This window comes from Leptonychotes weddellii, chromosome X (assembly GCF_054177405.1).
Source record: "Leptonychotes weddellii isolate Sample4059 chromosome X, ASM5417740v2, whole genome shotgun sequence".
In the NCBI taxonomy this organism is placed as follows: domain Eukaryota; kingdom Metazoa; phylum Chordata; class Mammalia; order Carnivora; family Phocidae; genus Leptonychotes; species Leptonychotes weddellii.
Genome location: NC_138385.1, coordinates 82975881 through 82998372, shown reverse-complemented (window position 1 = coordinate 82998372; position 22492 = coordinate 82975881). Strand labels below are relative to the sequence as shown.

The 22492-nt window shown below is 42.9% G+C and overlaps 1 protein-coding gene across 1 annotated transcript in view; it reads right to left on the bottom strand.

Annotated features, from left to right (window-relative positions):
• Window positions 1–22492, bottom strand: part of DMD (dystrophin) — a 1845074-nt gene that overhangs the window by 128717 nt on the left and 1693865 nt on the right. Inside the window, exon 57 of the mRNA XM_081807964.1 lies at window positions 12325–12386. Coding sequence (XP_081664090.1) covers window positions 12325–12386 — 62 coding nt within the window. The remainder of the gene's footprint in view (window positions 1–12324; window positions 12387–22492) is intronic.

Here is a 22492-nt window from a genome sequence, read left to right as displayed (position 1 = left end):
TTAAAGTATTTGCAGTAGAAAAGTGTTCATTTACATTTATAAACTAGATTTATCAGTGGATAAACTTTACTCATCAGCCTTCTGCTTAGTGTCTGCCTATTCTGGACCACATTTTGACTTTATTCTTTAACATGTCTAAGACATAAGTAGCTTGTTGGACCAAAGGCATCACAACACTTGACTAGGCTTTCTTCTTAGAAGCCGGCTGGTAGTAAGTCTCCAACATTTTCAAGATTTATTTTCATAAATTCGACAGGAATGTGAGTTTCCTTTATCACAAACTAATTCCCGAAAAATGGGAATTTTTAAGAAAGCGCAACTTGGTAAAAATAACATCCCTGAAGAATTGCAAAGAGAGAAAACTTATGATATTTGGTAAACAAAGAAACAACATTACAAACATAATATTAGCTCAAACAACCATATAAAAAATGCACAGAAAAAAGGACTAGGAGCAATTCTCTAAAATGTCAATGGTGGTTATTTCTGAGTGCTGAGATTTGAGGTGTTTTTTAATTTTCTTTTTACACTTAAACTTCATCTTCCAAAACTTCTGGCATGTACATACATGTCTTAATGTTCCAATAATGAGATTATAAAAAAATTTCTAGACCTTCAAATAGCCTTGTTTTCCTCAATATTCTTACCCTGTTATTCTCAGCTTTAGGATTCACAATGCTTGGCACTCTCTTAAGTGTTTATTCAGTCAAGGAACCCATGAATAAATGAGACTACCAGAACATCAAATTGTATTCCCCGGTTCCTTTCCTGGTTATTTAAATTCTAGATCCACATTGACACTTTCTTCCAAGGGTTTTACCACCATGATTATCAATTGGTTATTCCCTTTTGTCCTACAAGGACAAAATGAATTCCAGAAGAGCAGTTCACCTGGTTTTGCTAAGATATCAAATTGCCAATAAAATTGATAACTTAATTGATATTCTATATTTTTATTACTCTGAGGCTTTATCTTCTCCTTTCTGGGAAAAACTCTTTCTCTGCAGAGAGTTTCATCCTGCCAGTTTCATAACGTGCTTTAGCAAAAACACCATCTCTTTCTGTCTTCTCGAGTTACGGTATTTGTTTTCTTCCCCACCAAAATCACTCTCCCTTGCTCTACTGTTTCATTCAGTGAACGTTTATTGATTCAGAGGCTCTTGTGCGCCAGGCACGGGTGACAAAGATGAGGAAGACAGTTCCGGCTTTAAAGACATTTGAGTTTGCTTTGAGAGACTGCAGCATAAACAACCATCAACAATTCAAGTACTATAATCAAATGCATGGAAGCTTATTCTCAGTGTTTGGACTTCGGTGTGGCTACTTCTTTTTCTTGCCATCTCCTCTTTCATTGTTTTTAGGTCCATTTCCTTTGAAGCCAGTGTACCCTTCTGGTGCCTAAAGTTCCTTCAGAATCACCAAGTCCTCCGAAAGCTTTTTTTTTTTTTAATTTTTTATTTATTTGCGAGAGAGAATGAGAGACAGAGAGCATGAGAAGGAGGAGGGTCCGAGGGAGCAGCAGACTCCCTGCCGAGCAGGGAGCCCGATGCGGGACTCGATCCCGGGACTCCAGGACCATGACCTGAGCCGAAGGCAGTCGCTCAACCAACTGAGCCACCCAGGCGCCCCCCTCCGAAAGCTTTTAAGGCTTTGGTCTTTCTCAGCCCCGCAGAGTGGCAGAGATGGGAGGCTGCGTCCCTAGCCACAGGTCTCCTGTACTGGAGTCATTCGTGTGTTGGTTCTCAAATCCAGTCTCTGACCTTTCCCTGCTCTGCTCTTTAAGACAAAGAATGGCATTTTCCTGCTCCCTTACCAACGGGCTTCCCGAGAAGTCTGGCCAACTGTGAGGTCCTGGCAGAAGACCAGAGGGCAGGAGGAGAGGCGAGGTTGGGTCATTTCTCCCCTTCTCTGCCTTCAGCAAAAGCTCTGGCAGTGGCTGTGTCTCCTTCCAGGCTCGAGTTCCCTCTCGTCAGCCCCTCTCTCAGGGCTCCTAACTGGCCACTGGTTCAGGCTCCAGCCCCAAAGAGCCTTGGCTTCTGGGGCTCTGGTGATACCCCCTCTTGCCACTGCCCTCCAGCCCTGGTAGAGCAGAGGCTCCTTGCGGTCTTCTTCGCTGTTCCATCACTGGGTAACCAGTTAACCACATGAAATACCCTCTGCTTGAAATAACAAGCGTGGTTTCTATTTTCTGGCTAGACCCGGATTGATACATCATCCAAATAAAAAATCTAAGCATCGAAATCCTCAACATGTCATATAAAACGTTTTATGGTGTCATCCCTCCTTACCCCTGTAGCCACTCCCTTGCCCCCCTCTCCACCATAACAGTGCCACCACCATTTGTCATGCATTTACTACACGTCAGGCATCTTTCCTAGTGTGTCACACTATTTTACAGGCTTTCTCCTTCCTTATGAATTATTGGGCATGTTTATCTACCCGTGCGGTTTTACGACATGTATTTGCTTCTGTAGTTTAAACTTTGAAGGTCTTCAAGACATAGGTAGGAAGAGAGCTAAAGAGTCACACACATATATGTTATTAGGGGTCATTTGCATTTCTGGTTGAAGGTTATGGTGTATATTGTTTTCTATTATAAAAGGTGCATTATTTTAGAAGTGGGAGGAAGATAAAGAAAACACTAGAAAATGTGTCATTCTAATTTGCACTCCAAATTAAAGTAAGTTTTTACTTGCTGAAGTTGGGATATACTGTGATCAGGTGAACCTCGGTACCTTGGTTATGAGGTAAACAGCTTTAGAAAAATTAAGTGGCTCCTTGAGTGTCAGGCTTGAAAACCTAACCCTGGGGGTCCCTCGCTATCTGAACTCAAGAACCCAAGAGATTTTGTTGTTTTTTGGGTTTTGTTTTAAAGATTTTTTAAAAGTCATCTCTATACCCAATGTGGGGCTCGAACTCACAACCCCCAGATCAAGACTCACATGTTCCACCCACTGAGCCAGCCAGGTGCCCTGAGATTTTGTTTTTTCAATTAATTTTTTTTTTGGTAATCTCTACACCCAGTGTGGGGCTCGGACTCACAACCCCAAGATCAAGAGTCACGTGCTCCACCAACTGAGCCACCCAGGCACCCCAGGAATCCCAAGAGATTTCGGATAAGAAGGGACACGGAATATGAAAATAACACTGAGAATAATAAACTGTGAATCATCATAATTATCATCATTAATAGCAATTATAATTCCTCGAGCATTTACTATGTCAGACATCTTGTCATTTTACATACATTATCTCAAAGCCTCACAACACTCTCCAAGGAAAGTATCATCATAACTACTTAATCAATCAGGAAGTTGTGTTTCAAAATTGTGACTGCCTTTGTCTTCAACCACAGAGAACTGGTAGCAGAGGTAGAATTCAAATCCATGTCTCACCCGTCTCAAAGTCAACAAACTCTGCAGCTACATCACATTACTGCCCAACCTGAACTCAGAAAACGACGACAGTATAGTCACACTATAATCAATCAGTTCCCCATGGAATTCATCACGTAACGTAAAGAGCACACATACCGCATTTTCTCTTCTGGATAAAAACAAACTTGTATTTGAAAAATATCACATTCTACACAATGTATTTAATGATATGGGTGGCGGAGGCATTAAACTAGGCAGCAGGAGCCCTGCTCCTGAACACGTAAAACCTTTCCTACAACAGGGTGATTTTATTACTTCAGCCTCCAAAATAATTGCTAAGAAGGTCTATGAAATGGGAAAGAAGATATATCCCTCCTCTGCTTGAATTGGACTCAGGCGGCAAACTATACGATCCCATAAATACAATTTTTTAGGTGTTCTTGTTTGGCGTCCGTTAGTTAGTGCCCCCCCCCCCCAACACACACCCAAGGTCACTCTATTTGACATTGATACTTTCAAAACTTAAGTACTCTAGAACAGTGCTACGCAAATTCTGGTTCTTCACAGATATGGAAGCTGGGTACGTTAAGCAACTTTTGGAGCAACCTGACATTGCCGCGACGTCCAAATGTGCGATCCATGGGCGCATCTCACGGAACAGAGCACAGACCAGGTTGAGCGCTGCAGAACCTGAGCAGGTGAGTTACGTGCAGTGGGAGCGCAAACCTGTCAGGGTCAGCTCGATCACTTACAAGTCTGTGATGTACTGTTTATTTAGAAAAAACTAACAAACAAAATAACTGCCCTTCACCAGTTTGAGAAGCACTGCTCTAAGACGGACAGCCTCTTTAGAGAACGAGAAAGCAAAATATAAAACTAATCGCCTTCCCATCAAAATGGACACGATGAAGAATACGTACATAAATAAACATATGTGCGCAACACATGCGCATGCTTGCACATACATGCACTCACATATAATGTATGTCCCAGTTACGTAAGCCCCAATTTATGAGGGGGCATGAGGCCTTCCCTGGAGTTATGCAAGGGATCAAGACAGTGGAGTGGCAAATTCTGAAACATTCTCACAGAATTTCACCAATTCATAAATAAGCTAATGATTCATCCACTATGTCATAAGACAGGCTTTCAGAATATTTTTAGGTCATTTTATTACTACCATACATAAAGTACAGACTTTAAAAACTCACTATCTATTTTATGTGAGTGTTCTGACTGTTCTGAATCTCTTTCCAGCAGAATTGCAGCTCCCAAGAGACGTACAGAGGTAATCAGACTTGTGCGCTTAAAAAAGAAATATTGGAAGTGTCTGAATACGAGCAGACACGTTTTTAGATGCCTTTACTTCGTGTGCAAAAATCGTCTTCTGCAGACCCAGCTACATAAAATTGTACACATCCAGCACTTTTCTCAGAGCTGCAGGTGTAACCTTAATGCTCCTCTTATTTAGATCAACTAAACTACAATTTGGCAGCTCTTTTAAATTGTAAACCAGTCTGAGAGAGAATCTTTTTGAGTTTCCTTCTGAAATCAGCTTCGGAAGATGCAGATCGGAAGTATCTATTTATTTATGTTCTTCGATTAGAAGCTTTAAATCAAGTTATTTGAACAAGAAAAAATATTATAAAAGAATATTCCATTAAAGTGCCATAAATTTTGATTTGAAAATTACATTTCCATTTTCCAAATGGGGAAAATCAGTCGATTGTAACTGATGTTAAAAGAACAGAGATTATTTCTCTTTTTTCTTTTATAAGCAGGCTAGTAGAAGTAAAGGAAGAGCATTTGTAACAGCCTTAATGTCTTCTATTTTGCAAATCTGAGTAAATCTCCACTGCTAACTTTGTCAGCTAGGGAATAAAGAACGTCACTTGAGAGTCCATAGCTTAATTATGCTGATAAAGCAGTTTTATAAATCAAGCTAGGAGTAATGGATATTCCTTTGAGAACAGCAAACCAGGAGCCATGTAATGTGTGCTCTGGACTTGATTCCTTATCTTCTACCCACATGTCAGTATGAATAAGTCAAAGCAGGTCTTGTGCCTCGGCCTGCTCAGGTCCAAAAAGAAAGAAGCAAACAGCTGCCCCATCCACTGATGTGGTAGCATTATTTTCCAAATCAAAAATGGGAAGTATCCTCAAGGGGATGGCAGGACAGATGATCTGACACTGAAATTAATACAAAATTCAGGTCATGCACCAGCTATAGACCAAATTTACAGCCGTGTAAGGATTAGATAGTTATTTCTGAAAACTTTGCACAGTGTAAAGTGCCACGCAAATGAAAGTACAATTATTATTAACATGATTATCCTGTTATTCCCATCTTCCAGGCTGGTGGTGACCAAGAGAAATTGGAGAGATGGGCATCACCTTCATGAGACCAAGCCACACTCTGGCCAGGAGTTAAATTAAAACCAGACATTTAGAGATGGAAGATTCACTGCTCAACCTGCTAAATCAGAAATCTAAGACCAAGAAAAAGCAAAGGATTAGCCCAAGGTCACACCCAAGCCGGAATCTGCGTTTAGATATTCTTTCCAGTTCACAGCATTATGGTAGGAGAGAATCAAAAGACAGAAGGTTTTAATACTTAAGGACCTGGAGATAAGGGACAAAGAAAAGAATACGCTAAATATTGAGTAGTTGAGAACGGTTTACATAATATGCTGAGAAAAGCATTAGGACAAACTCCTGATGCAAAAGGAATTCAGTCACTCAGAATCCCGCAGCTCCTAACGTAGAGCATCCTCTGGAGGGAACCCTTGGTGGAATGTAGAAAGCCTATCAACAGAGAGCGAGAGCTTGCAAACCTCAAAGATAATCCCTCCTCTTGGACCAACTGAGGAAAGGACCAACAGGATTTCTATGGAGGGTTCCTAACTCTATCTGGCCAGCTGTGCTCATTTATTAATAACGCTATTCATGTATCTTGAAGAAGCTCTTAGCCTCTTAACTGGGACTTAACTAGTCCTCTTGACTTGTACTGCTGAAGAATCCCACCAGCCTCAGACTCCTCGGACCCCAAAAGGAAGCCCTCATTTTAACATCATAAAGCTCTTCTCAGGCAACAGACGCCAGACTAAGGGCCACGTGTTGTTGGACTGTCTTCAAATCACAAGAGTTTTTAGGACCACTTTCCCTAAGATTTCCTAAAACGTTCATACATCCATTTTTTTCAAAACTGACAGCTTTCGTATGGTTTGGATGGGCATCATGCCGGAGAGTGGGTTAAAAACTTGGGCAACAGGTAAGAGGGACGAGATCCTTCTAAAAAATGCTAGAACTGCAGGGAAGGAAGAGAACCAATCCTCCTCGAGGAAACCCTGGTGGTTAAAGGAGCTTCGATGCAGAAGAAAGGAAACTGGGATGAGACATCAGATTGTACGGGGCATCTGGATTTGAGCAAATGGTTTGAAATACTCAGTTCACCTCCTCAAGCTTCACGTTTCATTCTCTTTTCATATTATCTTTTTACCCACACGGAGCTCGCAAGGGAACCATGGAGAGGACTACAGGATTTTCTTGTATTTATAATTAAGAGATCCCCAGTAAGACAGACTAATACTTTCTTCGAGAATTTTTGAGCCGTACGTATTGTGGGGGTGGGGGCTTTAAAAAAAATATTTAAACATTTTAGCGACGAACTTAAGAACCCCAGACATAAATCGTGAGAAAAATGACAGGCTTTTTATCATTTAATGACACTTCACATAAATCAGTCTTATATTAATATTTCAAAATAAATTCCGGAGCACATCACTATCTAACAGCTACTGATTTTGTAAATGCCTTTTGGAGTCTTAAAGAGTTACAGCTTTTGAATTGCCAAGATAACCTAATGCAACAACAATCTTTCCATTACATTTGTAAAGACGCCGAAGGAAACCTGAAATTCACCTCACGTATCGGCCATATTATTGCTTCTAAGAAATGATGAAGAACATGCCTTTTGAACAACAAATGGATGGCCCAGCGGGTCTTGGGGGAAATATCTCAACAGCATCTGTACTTGGTAATAGCTTGCCTCACTCTGCCTGTAAGACACGGATGGGTGGCAGGATCTTCTCCCTGTTGTTTGTTTTCTAGAATGCGCAGTTTTAAAAATAGGAATGATTCAACTTTCAGAAATACATTTGTCTGCAGAGTCAGCCTAAGGTGCTTCTTGAAAAATTATGATCACAGCAAGTTCTGGAAACAATCTGCTCTACTTCAGCCCAAAGTAAGAGAAAAATAAACAAAATCTGTAGATACTTTGGTCCCATACCCTCATTATAAAGATAAGAATACCAAGGCCCACATAAAAATAGATACGGGAAACTTCGGTTTTTGATATACCCCTCACACCCCACACTGGGGGCAGTCAGAGAAAAATGCTGAAAGAAAACTGTTTTCAGGTTGTTCTTATTGATTTCCTCCTTGTGAAAACAAGACCACGCTTTTGCCAAACTGTTAATGGTTGCATAAAAAATTTTCTGGAGACCTTCCAATCCTCAAATTCCTAATGACTGTCAGGTCATCACTGTGAACATTTACATTATTTCTTTATTATGCCCTGTTGTGTATTGGTGTGGAAGTCTGACAAGTTTTGCCCTCAGAACTTAGAATTTTTCGAGCAGGTACACAGACTAAAACGTAAAGAGAAAACACAAATATTTTTAACATTTGATGAGAGCTCACTCCAGAAAGCTGTTTTGGAGCTGTTAAGAATAATTTGAAATTAAATCTCTTCCTTTTTTTTTTTTAAACAAAAAAGTTACGTATGTCTTTCTACCATTAAAACTCTTTAGGTCTGCTTTTTTTGTGGAAGGACATACTTAGAAACTAGAACACATGAGGCGATCTCCTGGTGTTAAAAGTTACCTGACAAAGTCGATGGAATTGGGGTACTTAAACATCAATCCTATACATGTATGTGTGATGTGTGGGGGAGGTATGTGTGTGACTATCGTTACTTTTCTGTTACGGGTTCTTACTGGTGAATCCGTTACAGCTGTAGGGACACTAAGGAGTGGAGTAATGATGAAGAAACATTCTATGCTAAACATCTAATTGTAAGTAATATCCATTCATTGTAGAAAATCACAAAGAATGAAGAAACTTACCTATCATTCTATTAACTAGAGAATGCAAATATAACATGTGAAGTAACATCCTAGCCTTCTATCAGTCGGTACTTAAATGCTACTTTTTCAATCCATCCAAAATGCTTTTGGTTTCCAACAGTATGCTGTCCAGACCACAGGAGAGGGTGCCTGGAGAACACCTGAATGCTCTGGGGACAAGGGGCATTAACAAATGTGTGTTGAACAGGCTGGTTGGGGATTTGGGCCAATTTGAGAATGGAAGTCTTCTCGGAAGTGGGCATATTTAGGAATGTGTCATATTTCCTGCATATTGTGAACCACTGTAGCTTCAATGGGGAGTGGCAGAAGCAGAGGGAGAAGCAGGCTTCCCACTGAGCAAGGAGGCCGATGAGGGGCTCGATCCCAGGGCCCCAGGATCATGACCTGAGCCAAAGGCAGACGCTTACCCACTGAGCCACACAGGCGCCCCAGTGAGGGACCTACTTCAGATCTATATTGTCTAAAACATTGAACACACCCCATCACACACCAGTTTTGCTTTCATGATACCTTTCATGAACTGAGTGCAGATGAATGCTTCCAACCATTTATTCTAGAGCTCAAAGTAGCAACTTGGACCTAAAGGGCTATCTTGTGAGTAAATATAAGCCAATATACAAAAATTAAAAAGAAATAAAAGGTTTCTTTTCAGTATGTTATGCTTGTATTTCAACTTGGAAACACTGTAAGGGGTGGGTGAGGGCAGAAATAATACTTAATCTTATAGGTCATCTCAGGGATATAGACGTGTAACAATCAAACTCAACCATATATAACAAACAAACTCAACCATGTGTAACAAACAAACTCAACCATTTCACAGTGCCCAGCAAAACTGAAAGGAAGAGGGCCTACCATCTGGGGACCTACCATACCATCTGTAGAAATGCAATGGTTTGTTCCAGAAATACTATTCAAGTCACTCTCTATCCACAGGTGAAACTGTCAACTCATACATATTTGTAGCAGGTGCACAGTAACCTATGTGGGCATGCTTTACTGAGTTAATAAAATCAATGAGAGGAGTGAAAATGCTAATAGAGGACCCTGAGCAAATCGCAGTGTAGCCCCAGAGAGCTGTGTAGCTCTGATAAATGGTTTCTCTGCACCTGACTTCACTGCCCTGTGAAATATGGATGTTGAGATCTTCCACAGTGCACAACGGTTGTGGACATGTTCAATGTGCAGCACACACAGTGGGCTCTCAAATAAATGGAAGATGTTATCAGATGAGTCTCCATTTGGATAAAAGTTAGCCTAAGTAACATCTGATTATAACAAAAAACACTGGCAATTTTAGTTCTGAAAGCCGTAGGACAAATTTCAACACCAGTTCATTTCTAAGATGATTGTTACCGGGATAGCTAAGAGCAGATTTTCAAAGGAGGTTGGAACTGACCATTTATTTAAGATGGCTGCATTTTATGATACGTAAATTAGATCAATAAAGTTGATTTCATCAAAGAAAAAGTTTGTAATAAATGAGCTCTAAATTCCCCTGCAACTGTAGAATTCTATCATCTCCCAAAGTCCGTTGATCTGCCCAAGGTCAGAAATCATGCCAGATTACCAGCTTTGACTTTACCACATTTGAATTATTGCGAAAACTTCAGAAATATGATGATAAAAGGTGTATTTAATTCCTACTGAAGGTACAAACATCTACTCATTGATAGTTCATAATTAGCTTTTTATCAACCACGTTTGTGGTTTCTCATTACAGAGCAATTAAAAGTAAGCCAGTAGAGAATACAATGTAATGAAATGGAAATATGGCCATGGTACATTACCTTTAGGTGGAAAAAAGCTGATAAGACAGAACCATCCAACTTTTGTAAAAATGTATATACAGAAAGAAATTTTTGTGAAGCTACCTACGAGATTATTAAGTATTAGTTAACTCTAAGAGGAGGGTTATAAAGGATTTGTCTTTTCTTTTTTTTTTTTTAAAGATTTTTATTTATTTATTTGACAGAGAGAGACAGCAAGAGAGGGAACACAAGCAAGGGGAGTGTGAGAGGGAGAAGCAGGCTTCCCGCGGAGCGAGGAGCCCAATGCGGGGCTCGATCCCAGGACCCTGGGATCATGACCTGAGCCGAAGGCAGACACTTAACGACTGAGCCACCCAGGCGCCCCTGTCTTTTCTTCTTTTTTGTTCATTAGCTTGCCTATATTTTCAAATTTCCAAAAATTTGAATTATTAATTCTATAATAAAGATTTTTAAGTAAAAGTAAGTTCAAATATTACAACTACAAGTCACTCTGATTAGAGGTAAAACATTACAAGTGGGCTGAATCAGTGTAAACCCGAGGTTATAATCAGGAGGTCCACAGACAAGTTCAAATTAGCTCTTGATTGACAGATTTCTCATTTCTCTTGAAAAATCACAAGTCCTGAGAACACAGGGCTAGGATGGCCTGCTTGCCCAGCAAAGCCGCTGCCTACTTCAGATGAGGCCTCCATTCTCTCATTTGCCAAAAGATAAGCATTTAAGTTTCCCACCTGTGGTCTAAACAGTACAGCACTGTAAGCCAGAAACATTTTGTAAGGGCTGCAAATGTAGCACTTAAAGATGAGCTGATCCCAATTTTCTTGAAATTTTTAAAAAGTGTACATGTGTGCAATGCATACACACACACATGCACACCACACATACATACATGCTGCTAGACTAAAATGATATAGTATTAATTGAAATGTACTGGATATCTCTGGTCAGTAGAATTGCAAGTGAAGTCTTTTGTTTCTCATGCTTTTTATTTGTATTTTTTGGATTTTCTAGAAGGAACTAATTTCACGTATAATTAGAAGTCTGGGAAAACAATTTTTTGACTAATGTCTCCTACCCCATGTCTAATTTCAATTAGTTAACCAGTGAGAACCTACGACAGCAAGTCAGCAATAGCTACACACACGCACGTGCACACACACACATGCGTGTGCGCACACATGTACAAAATTCGTCTGATCACCCTGATTCCAATGGGCACTGTCACATAGCTTTAAACCCAAAGAGTTCACCTTACGCATTTTAGTCTGTAAATACGTCCATTCACAAAGAAGCAGACTTAAAAAATTGTTTTAGTAGTAGAGAAGATGTATTTTTTAATTAAAAAATCAACAACAACTAGTTGCTATGTAAGATAATTCATTTCAGATTACTCTCCAAAGATCTAAAACGGTACAGAGTGGACTTCCATGAAGCATTAGAAGGATTGATGTTTTCTTCTTCTTTGGAGGCTATGTGTCTGTTCAAAAAATTCCCAGTTATGAGGGGGAAGAAAACTATCAGGCTCTCACACAAACACAAAACAAGACATAGTAGAGAAATCATTTAAATGTTCACGCTGACGACCTGACAGGCTTGAGAATTACAAGCACTGGAAAGACTGCAGAAAATTCCTACCACAATATTCGTGGTTTGGCAAAAGCACTGTCTTGAGTTCACAGGGAAGAAATCAATAAGAACTTGAAACAGTTTTCTTTCTTGGTGGGAAAAACAATTGCCATAAATTGCAAGTATTTTTTTTCCATCCTTTTACGCAGCAAAGAAAACTACAAAGACCTTTTGGCCCTCTCAGGTATACTGAATTTTCAGGAATCCATGACATTCTAAAACTTATTTTTAAAGAACCTCTGTGAAAAAGAAAGCTGTCAATTTTGGGTTGAAAGGTGTCGTTTTCACCTTTTAAACAATCTAGTGATAGATTTAGACAACCAATAACGTGCACACTACAAACTACTTTATCCTGCGAGTCACCTGTCATTTAACCTGGAGCAAAGGTGGCCATGTCCTTACCTAAAGACTGGTAGAGCTCTGTCATTTTGGGATGATCCCAGCAAGTTGTTTGGGTCTCATGGCTATAAGAGAAAATACAAAGAGAGACTTTAGAATTTATAATGGGTAGTAAAGAAAAGGAGGAAAGAAAAGTATGGTTTGCTTCTATTTCATTCAGCATCGTTACTTCAAAGGACTTCGTCACGCAGTTGAGAATGTTTCTTACAAGCAGAGAGGCTGCTACCTTCGCCCTCAAAGGGAAAAGCAACATGAACACGCTTTGGGAACCAGAATTTCTTTCTTTTTGGTGCCCACAAGTCGGTTGTCCTTCTGTTGTTATAAAATGACTTGGTTATGTAATCAATAATCAAAAATCAGGATTTCTTCACCTGTCCAAGGTAGACCATTCAGAAAGGACACTGACAAGAGTTACTCAACCCTGTCAAAGAGACACAGGACATCGGTTCAATAAACAAATCCCCTCACTTCTCAGTGGCTTTCACAACCCTTGACATTTTTCCCTTACTCCTTCTTCCCCATATCCAGGTCTCATACCCACGATGACTGCATTTCACTTCGGCTTAAGGTCTAGCCAGTGCCCGACCAATCTATCCTACCTTCCCTCTCCCCATGACTTCCTTCTCAAGTGCCTTTTTTTTTTTTTTTTTTACTCAGTCCTCCACACACCACTCCACCTTTTCCTATATTTACTTGGGCCTGAATGAAGCATTCACAGTTCTCTCCCATTTCTTGAAGTTCAGCTAAGTGTGGTTGCCAGCTATCAGCTCCCGCCACAAAAAGAACAAAACACCTTTGTTCCTAATTCAGTTGCATGAATAAACCCGGGAGAGATAACCACATATACTTTTCCTTACTTTGGCCCATCTACATAAATCCCCATAGCATCGTATTTCCAGTTTTCGGGGATTACATGACGGGCTCTGATAGGGTAAAATGCAGCCCTGAACACAGGTATTTCAGGAGTCATACGCACAGCCTGTTCATGATCTTCAGGGGAAAGGTGGGGCTGCAGAGAAGAGAAATGGCTTACATGTGGACACTTCAAGGAGAGCACCAAGTACAGAGGGCCTGCAGGGAAAGAGGAGTTTGGGGAGGGCAACAATGTCAAGCGACCTCGGCACAGATTTTCAACCTGAGGCCTCGATTCTGCTCTGTGCCCTACTAACTGCACAATCGGGAGAGTTAGAGGATTAGGTGACCAGCACGTTCTGGTGCTCAATGCACAGCTGCTTTTGTTATTATGTGGCCCCCAAATTAATGCCCACTAAAAGCGAGCTTTTTACTAGTTGCTGACACTATAGATGCGGATCCACCTGCGGTAAACTGGCCAAGCCTAAGACCCTTTGCAGAAAACAAAAAACACTCCATGTGAATTACCTCTGTTTTAAAAAAAAAAAAAAAAAAAAAAAAAAAAAGGAAGTTAAAAGGAGAAATACTTATTGTGGTTTGTGAAATACAATAATAGATGTCACCAAGCATGTGGAAATTCCCCAAACTGTACCCCTTCCAAGATCATCCCCTCTGATATTCCATCCAGGGATGAAACAGGGATGGAACAGGGAAGACTACGGTAAGAAAGTTACAAGACAATGTTCACTTGCCAGGGGCCATTTCAGTCTCTCCAGGACACATTCATTTCTGGCTTACTCTTCCACAGAGACAATTTGCATGTGAGGAGCACAACAGGGGCTTCTCAGCCGAGGGAATATACTAGAGTGACGTCCAAGTCTTAAAGGGCAAGGAGAGCAGAAGACGCACACACGCAGTCCATGCTTTCGGGGGTTTTAGGAAACCCCACAACCAAGCTGGTTTCTGATCTGGAGAAGAGGTGGGCGGAACTGGTACTTTATATGCACAGCACAAGGAGGCTGCAGCTTGCAGCTTCATGGAAAAAGTGTTGCTTGTTCTCGGGTGTTTTTTAGCTCGGAAAGTGCCCAGCAAGGAAAGACCACCCTGCATTTCGGCCTCTGTCATTTCCCAAGGCCACGCGTATGGGAACGCCAGGGAGAGAGGGAGGAAGGGAGAAGAGGGGAAAAGCACGTGTGTCCACACATATGGGCCCTTAATACACACAATGCATGATAATAAAGTCCCATTCCTACGAAGTGTGGGAGGACTGTAGCATCCTCAATAGATGGGCAGAAAAATGTCTGTCTGCGCTGATCAACCCGGCCAGACGGAAGCACAGACAAGCGCTCTGAAAAGGCAGCATCTGTAAATGGACTTCAAACGGGAAGAACATGGTGACTTGTACCAAATGCAATTCCCAAAGAAAAGAGACATTCACTCGCATACGAGGGGCAGGAGAATCCCACACGGAGTGAATGCAAGCTTCACGTAAGCTGCTTCTCTCCAAAACAAACCTCGTGACTGCTGATCTACAGACATGTCTACCTTTCTAAGGAATTTATTCCAGTGGGTCAAAATTGTGAGAAGGATTTTCAAAATTCTGTGTTCACTCACTTCACGGGTCATTAGATAGAGGCCTTTCCGGGTGCTCATTTTCCCACTTACCTGTGATGCTGGGGGGGGGGGGGAATGACTTGAATAACCTAGATAAAGGAACCCAAACAAATCCAAAAGCCCATCCTCTTTTACCTCCTTGCCCTCCAACACGCAAGCCTTTTCTTTGTAAGCAATGCCAAGTCACTAGAAAACAGATTTGCATTTCATCTTTACAGTCTTAGTTTCACTTCAGCTGCAACCCAGACCCAAGCAAGACAAGTGAACACAAGTGGAAAGAAGAAAAGAATAAAGGGTGTGACTAATCCTCACAAACAGAAAAATAATCTCCTCATCATTTAATGCTAAGAACGATTGACAAGCCGGCTCCAGTGACTTCCGATTCTTTGGTAACTCTAAGATGAACCAAATGTTCGCTTCACTGGATGTGGGTGTTTTCAGCGTGTGGTGAATTCGCAGCCCTCGTGGGACATACTGAACCCCCAGAAGAGAAAGAAAAGATGAAATATGGACAGTAAAGCAACAGTAGGTACAAACCTGCGAGACTCCTAGCTACATCCTGCCTTACAGGACAAGCCCATTTTTGGCTGGTGAGCAACAGAGATTTTACAGCTGTATTTATCACTCTGTGTCTAGCTTCAAAAACAGTAGAGAATTCTCGGTAACTCCAGGAGAAGCAGCTCGGGTCTACCTGGAATCTACAGAAAACACAGAAAGAGATGCTGTGCCGGGGAACCCATGGTGGGAGCACGGGTGGCGCCGTTCTTGCTAAGTGTCTCTTTTTTTGTATTTCACTTTTCACATAGGAAATGCGCTCTCCACATACCGTGCCCAACCAAAAAGGAAACTCTGAAACCTGTTCACAAGTTAGTGGGTACACCTTTGGTCAGTCCCCTGAGAATGTTTCGACGTAGATCAAAATTCTCCATGACCATTAACACAGAGAAGAGAGCTTCATAAATAATCCTTAAAACGCTCTCTAAAGCTTTCAAACATGTTATTGATTTTGGCCCTGCTGGTTCCAAAGCCTGGGATCAGATATGCCTCTCTGAACAGCCTTCAAACTCTGACTTCCCTCCTTTTCAAATGTGTACAAACTACAATAATCTCTCTTTTCCCTTTTATTTGGGGCCGTGATAGGAACCTGATGCAAATTAAAATACCAAATCACTGGATGTGACAAAAGACCCTGGCAACACCCACTTGTCAATAAGAAACCAAAGCATTACTCTACTGAGCACAGGGCTGACCTAATTTCCTACCATACAATTTAAATTTTCTCTCACCTTCTTTAGTTTCAAGTAGTGTGCAAGGTTATTATAACTGCCTCAGAGCTGTTCCTGCTGTCAGTGCTGGAATAATCAGACTTATTGGAATTGCTTTTTTAGTTTCCTAAAAACAAACATTAAACACTTATAAAAAGTAACAAATTTCTACTTCTCTCGCTGGGGAAATGGCAGTTGCCTAATTAAAATAAGATTTCTTCTGCCACCACTGTTATTGGGTACTGAAAATATTCCAAACAGTTGCCTTTTTAAAAAATATCTTTCCACTACTTCCCAGGGAGGAAAGTAATCGCTATGCAGTGGTATAAAAAGGTACCGTTCTCTTGCGATTTGCAGAGGATTAGAGTTTGGCTTCATATATAATCTGGAGCCCAATGATCCACACACACAAAATCATTTCCCTTTAATCTGGGGATCAGACTCTTTTTCTAGAGGAACCTTGGCATTTGCATGCTGAATGTTGAACTTGGCGTGCACTGCTGGAATACTGGCAGGGTGGGAATGGGAAAATATAGTTAAAAGTTTCTGCTACCGTGAGGAGGGGGCGGGGGAGGGGCGGATGTCAATCTGAGCATCAGAAATCCTATTCTAGTCCCCACTTCTTGTTCCCTGGGATATTTAACATTTTATTCTGTTTGGCTCAAGCCAGGCCAAAGATGACTGCCTCGGTGATTGTGCCTACTGTTACTTGTCCTCCCTCTATTTGCTTTTTGGGCTGAAATCCCACCCACCCTCAACTTTGGCCAAAGCAATTTCACTTCAGGGTCGTGTCCAATCCAAGATCAAACAACACCGACTGAAACCAATTCCACGGTGATCAAGGGCCAGAGACCTTTCACATAACCGTGTTGTTTCATTTGCTCCTCTAGCTTCTCCAAGAGCAACTGTATCGTGCAAAGAGGGGATGTGGCACAAGGAAATAAAAAAATCCAGGCAAAAGAGAAAGGGTGATGGGGGGTGATGAGGAGAGGTGACAGGGATAACAAAGCAGGGAGACCAAGAGGAGCTTTCTGGCCAAGGAAGAATGTAGATTTCACTTACAGACTTTGGCTCGCCACTTAAATCGGATGCACTTTTTTTTTTCATGATGTTAAAGCATTTGATAATTAATATTATGCCTCCGTCAGGCAACAGAACCCTTTCAATTTCAGCTTCAAACTTAACTTCAAATTTAACGGAGATAAACTGTCCTGCCCTTTTCGTTGCCAAGATCAGATCTGGAATGACAAACTTCGCTTAAAGAGGAGCACAGACACCCGGAGAAACCCGAGAGAAGGACACCCAGAAATGACTGCACACTCAACCCCAGAGGGCAAAACAAAAAACCACCATAACAAAAACCCTTGATCCTCCCTCTATGTCAAATCCTGGACGTCTGGGCTTTAATTGCTTTTTCTCTCTTTCCTGATTTCTGCAAGTCGTGGGGCATGGAACGAACACAGTAGAAAAGCCAACAAGGGGAATGTCAGTTGGAATCCTCGGAAGAAATCAGGCAGAAAGTTGACCTTTTGGCACTTGCACTGCAATGCAAGGTAAAGCCTCGCGCGCCCCTTCCCTCCGCGAGGTCGGGCGACGATTTAGGAACAGCCTGTCTGGCTCACGTCCACACAGCCCGGAAAGGAGCAAAAAGCTCCCGCGGCCCCAATCCCCGCGTGGGGAACGCGCTGTCCCCTCTGGGTACGGCGAGAAATCAGCTCTTTCTCTCCGAGCCCATCCCAAAAGCCAGAGGAAGGGGGCTCGCCGCAAGCGCGGCGGCCGAGGGGCAAGCCCCGGGGACGCACCTGCAGCGGCGCAGCAAGGACCCGCGGGGGAGGTTCCCCGACGCCCGGCCGCCCGGCGTCCCGCCGCTGCGCTTGTCCAAGTTTTGGCCGCCCGGGTTTGCCCCCTGCTCGTGCCACAAGTGCACGGACTGCGGCGATCCGAGGGGGCCGTGATGCACTTACCCTTTGAGCTGCTCCCTCATGGTTGCAAGGGCTCGGCGGTCGAAGGAAGGCGCGAGCGGAGGAGTGAGCTTCCCAGAGCCGCCGGACTCCCCGAAAGTCGAGCGCCGCCGCCGCCCAGGCTCGCAGCTGAAAGCACTGCGGAGGAGCGGGCGCGGGCAGGCAAGCGGGCGGGGAGGGGGCGCTGCAGGCAGACGGGGCGGGGCCGGGCCGAGCTCCGCCCCCACCTAGCGACCTGGGAACCCGGGCTCCCAGAGACCCGGCAGTGGGGACTCAGCCTCGCAGAACGGCAAGGAAAAAGACAAGACAGACAGAGGAAGGGATTTAAGGTAGTCCTGGGGACCTGAAAGCCCCACACCGCCCTGCTAGCACCGTCTCCAAACCTCCAGCAAGACTACTTGTTGCCTACATAAATGACCTACGTGCAAATGACCTCATTGCAGATAATTAAGTGTGCGGGCTCAGAGTTTTCTTTTTCAGAGAATGAGAGAGAAAAATCACAGAGTTCTCCACCCACCCCCACCCCCACCCCCACCCCCACCCCCACCGTTTTCCCTCAATCGAAGATTAAAGCGGTAGGGCTGTAAGGACATGAAATTCAGGTTATGCTCATCCTGGGCTAAATGGGCTTCTTAGGAAGCATTTGTATTTGTGAAACAGCTGTGGGTCTCAAAGTGGAGAAGGGCAGTATCAGCATCGCCTGAGAACTTTTGATTAATAAGAATGCCGGCGTCTCCGCCCAGATGTACTGAATCAGAAACGGCAAACTGAAGTTTGAGAACCACGAATAGGGTGGCACGGTTTGGGCTTTTGGTATTATTTTCGAGAAATCTAAAAGGAAACCATTCCCAATGGAACATTTCATTGGAAAAGTGGCAGGGCCTGGACAGTTGAAATACTGCTAATCTTAGAGTTTGCCATATGACGATGCAGGTTAACTATGCAAAATTATTTCAAGCCGGGAAATAGTCTGAAGAGAAGAAAGCCTTCATTAGCACAGTAAGTTTTTGCAACCTTCACATAATATCTTCGATTAGAGTCCCCAGAGTATTTTAAGATTAAACTCCCTTAATGGTTTCTTTGTCCCTCTTTGTCCATTTATTTTGCTGGCCTGCTTTTCTTTTTATCTTCTTTCAACTACTTGCCTTTCACTCTCTCTTCTGGTCGATTCCTTCCACTTCAGTTTACAGTTGAAAACATGTCCCCCTTTTTCTTTTTAAATATCCTCTTTTTTGCTCAACATTTTTTCCCTGTAGAACGTTGGAGCTAAAAGGACTGTGGACATCAATCTCCCTTTACTGTCTGCAACAGCATGACAAAAGAGGCAAAAAATAAAGGCAGTGAACAAAAGGGAAAGGGGGTGCCAAGTTTCTTCATTCCCCTTGACAAACCAAATAAAAATGTAAACGTTATCACTAAAGACTTGGGCACGTAGGTAGGATTGGTTTTCCTATTTGAAAGCAAATATAGCACTTCTGCTAGCATTTGCCTCATAAATTGAGACTTATTAATGCTGTCTTTTAGCAATTTTGAGCCAGTGAGTGGTGGAGGCAGCTTCTGTTATGGTCTGAGGGGGGCACACTAGGATTCCCTTTGGGTGAGGCTGTCCCTTGGTCGAACTGCAGATTCTAGGTCTGTCCTTATCTTGGTGGGGGGAGAAGGATTCATATGCTGTGATGAGGACTTCCTCGTGTGGCCTTTGCTATTAATCAGTGACTAATCTCTGTGTCAATGTGGCAAATCACTTAAATACTGTTTATGTTTATTTCAATGAAAAGACACAAACCTCACAGCGTGGGCATTTGTACACATCAGAAATCAATCAGCTAAAGGTTTGCAACACCTGTGCTTTGTCATGCTTCTCCTTTCTTGTTATTTGTTTGTTTGTTTTACACTTTGAAATTACCCACTGAAGATTCGGGCGTGCTCATACGTTTCCCTAAAATATAAATGCTCAAGTCTTTTTTTCGCACTGTTCACCGGGGAAACTACTAGGAACAATTCGTTGGACAACAAAAAAGAATGGAAAATAAGAAATCACTATTCAGATTTTTTTTCCTTAAATCTGACAGATGGCAATCCTCAAAAATACATCTTTAAGTTCTTTTTTAGACTGGAGTTATAGGCACTTGAAGACTTGTTCCCAACTCTTGATGTTATTTTAGAAATTAAATACTCCAAGTATTATTAAGAAATGACATGGGCATCACAGTAACTGTTTTATTGTCAGTTTCAGTTAGATGATGGGTTTTGCTTCTTAGGAAAAGGCATTAAGAAAAGAAGGTAATTTACAAATCTTCATTTCATATATAAATTCTATAATGATGCTATGTATGAAAATACATTGTTTATAGTAGCTGTCATTACTGTTTTGGCTTGAATCAGAGACATGAAAGGAACATGGGGGCTCTGCCACCAGAAAAGACAAGTTGCAATTCTGACTCCAGAATTTACCGTGAGCTATAGTCGTGCCGACACCATGGTGAGAATGTGACGGTGCAAGGACTGGACCAGGGAGTTTTGCTCCAAGGCCTAGGCCACTCTACTACGCTGCCATGGGGGGTGCGGGATGTGGCCTCTTTTATTGTGGGGGAAGATCTGTATTTTTTTTCTTTTGTGCTCATAAGCAATCTCACCACTGTCTGACAGCAGACGAGGGTAGGTTTGCTACAAATAGGGTTAAGGAAGGAATGAGACCGGGTAAAGGCTAGGAAGGTGACCCAGTAAATTCTTCCTTCCATACCCAAAATGCCAGTCTTTGAACCACTTAAATGTGGCACGGACTTAGAAAAATGTAGACCTCTCTGACTTAAGGGTCTGTGCTGGATATCCCCTCAGTCTTCCCTCCAGCTCTATTCTCTGCCCTTCTCCACTCTGCTCTGTGCCCCAGGAGGTTGGGCCTCTGGGGATGTCATCAGTCAGAGTCTCCGGCGCCCTTTGGCTTCCTTTTGCTTTCAGCCAACGGGAGGCCATGAGGAAAAGCCTACAGCGGGACATAAAGGGCAGGAGGAGAGAGACGTTTGCGTGCTTATTCCCCAAGCTCCCTCCTGTTGGCCTTGGACCTGGCAGTGGCTACGTTCCTTTACCCATGGCCACAAGCTGGGCGGTCATTTCTACAGCAACAGCATGTTCCAGGTTCTTGCTTTGCTCTTGTTCTTCTCCCCAACGCTGCTCAGGTTTTGTAAATAGCCTTTTTCTTACATTCTTTTCAAGCACCACTTTTGAATATACCATCTATTTCTCCCAGGATCCTGACCAAACAGGGACCCATCCAGTCAAAGCCACCCTCTGGGTCACTAAATTGGATGTTGAGTGGGGACTCCCGATGGAGGAATAAGTTAACTCCACCTGTTGGAGCTGAAAAGAAAGCTGGGTTCAGTCATTGAACGGCTCTTTCTAGAAGCCTCCTCTGTAGGTGCAAAAGGAGCCTCTGGTCCGTTGGGGGTAAAGGCAAATCAACAATTATGAATGGTGGTGACGGCAGGTGTGAAGGTAAAGAGGCCACAGTTTTTTCTTTTCACGAACTTCAGTGGTCTATTTGATCTTTGGGAGAGAATGTCAAGAGAGAGATCCAGTGGGTGGGCAAATTGAGAAGGACCTAGCGTGATGATCCAGAGTTTGACCTGTGTCCTGAAAGTTCAGAATGTAAGCACGAGTGTGGTTCTGTCATATTTGCCTTTTAGAAAAAGCACTCGGGACATGGAATGGGGGCTGGGTCAGAAGAGTCTGGAATTAGGAGACCAGATACAAGCGGACTACAGGATGACGAGGATCTGAACACTGGTAGTGGCACTGAGTGGAGAAATAATAAGGCTAAACACTACAGGAGTCATGACTGATCAGATGCACGGATGGAAGAGAGGAAAGACCTAGGAGCCTGGGCCTCAGGCTTGGCCACCACTGCATCTCACCACCCTGCCGTTCTGATCTAATTGGCCTTGGGCACTGGGATTTTTAAGGGGATTCTCCTATGCAGCCAAGGTTGAGTCACTCTGCTCTCGGGTGAATCCCAAGCCTGGATGAGTAATATTCGCCAAGCCAGGAATGTCAGGAGAAGGGGGCAGGTCCAGGCAGAAGAGGGTCAGGGAGAGAGGATCAATTCAGTCTTAACCATGATGAGTTCGAGGTGGCAGTGTGATGTAAAAGGCAGCTGGACACCTGAGTCCGGAGCTCAGAGGTAAGATGTCTGGATTGGAGCTATTGATTTGAAATGTCAGTGCTGGAGGGTCAGAGGTGTGGACCGTGGAGGGTGTGAAAGGCCTAGGGCAGAGGGCCAAGCTGCTCTGATGTTCCACAAACACATCCTTTTCCTTTTAGGCTGCTTGAGGTTCAGTGTTAGCCAGATTTTACCCTTACAAAACGAGGAGCAGAAAGGAAAAGGAAAAAGACGGGATGGTTTGCGCTGGGCACTTGCCTGGGGGTGGCCCTGAGGGATTTCACCACCCCCGAGGGTCCAGCTTCCTCTAGCTCCAAGAGTCT